The 5868-nt window shown below is 39.1% G+C and overlaps 1 protein-coding gene across 1 annotated transcript; it reads left to right on the top strand.

Annotated features, from left to right (window-relative positions):
- Positions 1 to 2731: 2731 nt before the first annotated feature.
- Positions 2732 to 5642, top strand: LOC121762414 (putative uncharacterized protein DDB_G0291608). The gene is made up of 3 exons (XM_042158294.1): positions 2732 to 2970; positions 3459 to 3749; positions 4219 to 5642. Exons 1-3 carry the CDS (start codon positions 2824 to 2826, stop codon positions 5344 to 5346), a joined length of 1566 nt encoding a protein of 521 aa, XP_042014228.1. The 5' UTR covers positions 2732 to 2823; the 3' UTR covers positions 5347 to 5642.
- The last annotated feature ends 226 nt before the right edge of the window (positions 5643 to 5868 follow it).

Raw genomic sequence — 5868 nt, 5'->3', positions numbered from 1 at the left:
AAGGTACCGCCGGCTGCTGCTGCTGCTGCTGCTGCAAGGCCGCTTGTATCGTGCGATTTATCTCCCTGGACGTAACGGCCCGCAACTGTTCTTTAATTCTCCGGCGTACGTCATCAACACCCCAACCACTACCGTCCGCACCACTACCACTACCACTAGCTATTTTGGATATATAAAAGAAACGTAGAGAGAGAACCTTGTTAAAACAAGTGGTGCAAATGAAATGAAGTTCAACGAGCCGTATATATAGAGTTTTTTTTAAATATTAAAAATCGGGACGTCCGTCGAGAACCCGCAATGGCGGACGTCCCGACAGACGTCGTCGGAAAGCCGCGGATATGCGGTGTCCGCAGCGGCCGTCCGCATCCGTCCTTCCCACGCCTAATGGCGGACGTCCCGTGCGGACATCCGGCAAGCCGGTCCGACGTCCGTCGCTACGGATGCTCTAACATCACTACTCCAAACCGCAGAGAGAAAGAGAACTAGAGGAATAATAAAAAGTGAGTTAAAAGAGGCGGTGTGGGAGCATATAAATGACACAACCTCAGCTCACCACAAGAATGCGCCACATGGTAGGGTTTCATTAGCATTTGGGCTTAGGCCCAAATAAAGTGGATAGATATGACATGGGCCGGGTTACAGGAGAAGCTAACCAGGCCTACACTTAAGGGTCATACTATTACACCAACCTTCTTTCTTGGTGCAACGGGAACGCCCCAAATATTGTTTACTTTGCTGCATTCGCATAGGCTTTCCCCAAGAGTATGCACACTATGGGTTCGATGAATTGTCCAATCTGTATTTTCTTCTTTTGATCCACTCTTTCACCTAACTTAACACTTAGGGCCAATATACTTTTCCTCTTCTCATGCGTGGCTTGTCGATTGAGACGAGGATCACATTTCATTGCAATCTTTCACGATTGATAGCAAAAGTCTATCTATATCGTGAAATACTACATTTTTACTTCTAAGGGTGTGCATTCGGGTTTCGGTTCAGTTTTTTGCCAAAACTGAACCAAAACCGAAAAACCGAATTTAGTTCAAAATCCAAACCGAACCGAACCCGAAAAACCGAAAAACCGAAACCGAAAAATCGAAAACCGAACTTAAAAAACTGAAAAACCCGAACAAAACCGAAAAACCCAAAAAAAAACCGAAAAACCTGAAAAAAATAAATATAATATAAATATATATTTATATATGTGTATTTTATTTTATTTTATATATACTAATAGAATATTTATATATAATATAAAATTAATAATACATATAATATATATTATATAGTAGAATATATTAAAAGAATATATATATATTATATATAATATAATATATTAAATTAATAGAATATATATAAAATTCGGTTTTTCGGTTTTTTCTTCGCCCGAACCGAACCGAACCGAAAAACCAAATTTTTTTTTATTTTTAAAACCGAACCGAACCGAAAAACTGAAAAACCGAACCGAATTTCAAAATATCGGTTTGGTTCGGTTCGGATATTCGGTTTCCGGTTTTTTTGCTCACCCCTATTTACTTCTGCAAGGAACCAACTGTGCTACTTATTATGATGACTTATTCCACGACCAGTCTATAATGCATAAGACGTTGTCTCCTTTATTCTTAGAAATAAATGTACAATAATACCCCATCCGTCCCTGAAGAGTATGCACTATTTCCTTTTTCGTCCGTCCCCAAAGAGTATGAACTTTCACTTTTGAAAACTTTCTTCTCTCTAATGAGGTGAAACTCATTCTCCACTAATAATTCTTAAAAAACTTTCTCAATCTCTCTCTCTTACTTTACCAATAATGCATTAAAACTTGTGACGAACCCGAAGTTCATACTCTTTGGAGAGAGAGGGAGTAATGAATAAGCAAAGCCCAATGTGATAGCATTATATCTTCTCATAAATGGATAAAAGTGTGTTAGAGTTTTTCATATATCGACAGCTCAAGTATTGACCATGATGAAACCCTAATAGTTGGCGGGAAGACATTGATTGTGATGAAACCTTTTCGACAATGGTAAAAATCATGTTCGTCCGTACAAAAGATTTAAAATCTTAATTAACAAGTAAGACAATTCTTATCTAGTCACACATTAAAACTTACAAAAAAGGTAAGTACTTCATACGTTCAACTATAAGCGACTTGTATAACCTTTTAGGATGTTCCATTTAAAACGAGCCATTTTATTTTTTAATAAAATCTAAAACAAGTATTCTCTTATAATTGATTTTCTCTTCCATTCTCTACTTTATTATCTCTCTACATTATAATCTTTTTATTTAACTCTTTAATTTTTGTACCCAAATAATATACCCTAGCCTATGGTGGAATTGAAAAAAAAATAGTACGGAGTACTAAATTATCCTAGTCCTATATAATCAAAAGTTATCGACTATAGTTTAAAAACATAAAATTATGAACGCGCCACGACATCATTGTCAATCAATCATATAAAATATTTGATTGCACAGATAATATTCACAATGATATTATATTTATAGGTAGAATGATCTATTGAATTAAAAAAATATATAAGGATTAGAATTATTCTACTTCAATTTGATACTTTGATTGATTAATGTCATAATTGTAGTATTTCTCAAAATTTTAAAGTTTTAATGTGTAATTAAAAAGAGAGAGAAAAATAAAAGAAAAAAAGAAAAATTAAAAAATATAAATTTGATCAAAATAAAAAATTGAGACATGGAGTAAAGAGTTCAGGTAAGATTAAGCTTACGTTTGTCTTTCTTTCTTTCTTTCTTTCCCAAAGCTCCATCTCTCAATTCATTCTCTCTCAGAAAACCCTAGTAGCTATGGCATCGAGCTCTACTGGTCGCGCCCCTACTTCCGGTTCAAAATCGTTCGATTTCGGCTCCGATGATATCCTTTGTTCCCACGACGATTACGGAAATCAGGACGGAAATAATGGTATCCACACCGATCCTTCCATTGCACCCATGGTATATTTTACTTATTCACCTTTTCTCTCGTTCCTCTGTTGTCTAATTATGCTTGATTTAGGTTTTTGCTGTTTTATTGAAGGCGTGGATGTATGTTTTATGCGGTTTCTAAACTTCTTGCATCTGATTGTTCATGAAAATTTCGGCTACAATCAAGCTTTAATTGATGTGCTTGTATGAGTCGATTCAGAAGGCTTTGTATGAAGAAATCTAGAAGCCTTGGTATTCATAGAAAATAATCCAGATTGAATTGTTATCTGCTAGTAAAGTAGGGAATAAAAGCATTTAATTTCATGAGCTTTTGATGGTTTGCTGAATGCCTATTCTGTGCCCTGCCTTCTTGTTAGGTTGTAGTCGGCAGCTTAGTTTTAGTAGGAATTTGTGTTTTAATTGCTGTGCTTGAATCCACTGCTAATTTATTTATTTCTATTTATGAATTAAGATTGATCACGCGATGTAACTGCTGGTCTCTGCTCTGTATTGAACAGGAGTTCAACAAAAGCAGGATGGCGAGATCGTCTGTATTTTCTGCTGCAACTTATGTTACACCTGAAGAAGCTTCGTTTAGTCAAGATGTAATCTCCACCGTTGAAAGCAGTGTGAAGAAATACACTGACAATATCATGCGTTTTCTTGAGGGAATTAGTTCACGGCTGTCACAGTTGGAATTATACTGTTACAATCTGGACAAATCAGTTGGAGAAATGCGCGCTGACTGGGTTCGTGATCACCGAGAGGCAGAGTCAAAGCTCAGATCTCTGGAAAAGCATGTTCAAGAGGTAGTATCTGTTACCATTAATTTGCTATATACTATTACCATTTTTTATCATACGGGCATGGGCTATTGTTTGTAAGTGCCAACCCCCTTACTCACCATTTTTTGGAGAGATTCAGTAAAATGTAAGAACAAAATTTTATATTGAATCTTGATTTCATGGAAACTGCAACTGAACATATTTTGTTTTCAAATTTTTAGTCTATAGTCTATAGCGCTTCCTTTATCGGATATTTATGGTCTGGCATGCTGCCTGTTTCTACATGAGTAGTTTGTTGAATTTTTTTCTTGGAACTGGAATTATATTTTGTACTAGGCATATCAAGATTATATCATTGTAAACTAACAAAAGGTCATTGGGTAAACCGCCAAGTTGGATGAAGAGTTAGATATTACTCTTCGATCTCTCTTTCAGTCTGCCTTACAATTATTCATATCCATCCTTTCTGAGTGAACTAATATTTGGAATACAGGTGCACAGGTCTGTGCAGATTTTACGAGATAAGCAGGAACTTGCTGATACTCAGAAGGAGTTAGCCAAACTTCAGCTTGCACAAAAGGATTCCTCTTCAGCTAACACTAAACAACAGCATGAGGAGAGAACTTCTGCACCTGCTTCTGAACCCAAAAATGCTGAGAACTCATCAAATTTTCATGATCAGCAATTGGCACTTGCACTACCTCATCAAGTAGCTCCACAGCCCTCTCACCATCCTCGGCCAGTCGAGCATCAGCATCCTTCAGTTGCACCCCAGTCATCCATGCCTCCCCAGAGTATGGCGTCATATTGCTTGCCTCCTCAACAAATGACCAATATACCCCCATCCCAACAATCTCAGACTCAGTACCTGCCGGCACAACCTCAACTTCAAGATCTCTCCAGGATGGCACCACAGCCTTCCCAGCCTCAGGGAAATATGAGCCCGCAGGTTCAGCCATATCCGCAGCAGTGGTCCCAGCAGCAACCACCCCAACAGTCTGCTTTGCCGCCACAGATTAGAGCCTCCTCTCCACTGGTTTACTCTTCCTATTCTCCTGCTCAGCCAAACCAATCTCCTTCTGAAATGGCTCCTGGAAGCATGCATATGCAGGTATCCTTCGCAGGAGCATCCCAGCCTGGTCCGGCAGACTCTGATGGATTACCTTATGGGTACGGTGCACCTGCCCGACCAATTCAACAGCAGGTTCCTACACAACAACACAAGACTGGGTACGCAGCACAATCAGGGGATGGTTACATGACCGTTGGCCCTCGTCCACAGCTTCCTCCTGGGAATGCATACATGGTTTTCGATGGTGAATCAGGAAGGGCACATCATCTGCCTCCACAGCCTCAGTTCCAACAAAATGTTTATCCTTCTAATAGCATCCCTCCACAGAATCCACCTCGTGTTCCCAGCAATAACATGTTAGGCACACCTCAGCCCATGCGCGGCCATCCTTACAACGAGCTGATTGAGAAACTGGGCAACATGGGATACAGAAGCGACCATGTTATTGGTGTCATCCAGAGGCTGGAAGAGAGTGGTCAGCCTATCGATTTTAATTCTGTGCTCGACAGGTTAAATGGACACTCTTCGGGTTCTCAGAGAGGATGGTAAGCATACTCAAACCGGTTTCACTGCTCTGTGTGATTTCATGTAATGAATGAATAAAGGATTTGTGAGATGTACTGTCGCATGATTTCGTATATATAGGGATAAAGAGATGCTCTTTTATAAGTAATCTCTTTCCCAATGTTGTTACTGCTAATTTGGGACATGGTAGACCTTGTCCTCTTTTTATTTCTATATCGAAGTTTTAGCGTGGTAGAAATTTGGAGTGGAAGATCTTTGTATTCCCGCGTGTTTCGTCACGCCCTCTTTCGAACTAATGCAAAATTCATCAACCCTAACCATATAGATATAGTTATGTGGCTGAAACATAATAATTTTGTGGCTGTGTGTCCATGTATCGTAATTTATATCAAGAATATAGATTGGTATGGTGGTTGCTGTGGAGCTCAGGACTGCCGGTGCTCGGAGAATGGCCATTTTATGGGCGGAAGACACTAGAATCTTGGTTTAAGTCTGAAATAGAGGGGAGGATAGGGTGGTGGGAAAGGCCATTTTCCTTTTCTTCCA

Source organism: Salvia splendens, chromosome 2, assembly GCF_004379255.2.
Source record: "Salvia splendens isolate huo1 chromosome 2, SspV2, whole genome shotgun sequence".
In the NCBI taxonomy this organism is placed as follows: Eukaryota; Viridiplantae; Streptophyta; class Magnoliopsida; order Lamiales; family Lamiaceae; genus Salvia; species Salvia splendens.
This window is presented reverse-complemented; position numbering and strand designations above follow the sequence as displayed.

Excerpts from the sequence above, each read along its gene's own strand:
- LOC121762414 (XM_042158294.1), top strand. The coding sequence starts at position 2,824 with ATGGCATCGAGCTCTACTGGTCGCGCCCCTACTTCCGGTTCAAAATCG. Across the intron at positions 2,971-3,458 it reads ATCCTTCCATTGCACCCATG|GAGTTCAACAAAAGCAGGAT; the intron begins GTATATTTTACT and ends TGTATTGAACAG. Across the intron at positions 3,750-4,218 it reads TGGAAAAGCATGTTCAAGAG|GTGCACAGGTCTGTGCAGAT; the intron begins GTAGTATCTGTT and ends TTTGGAATACAG.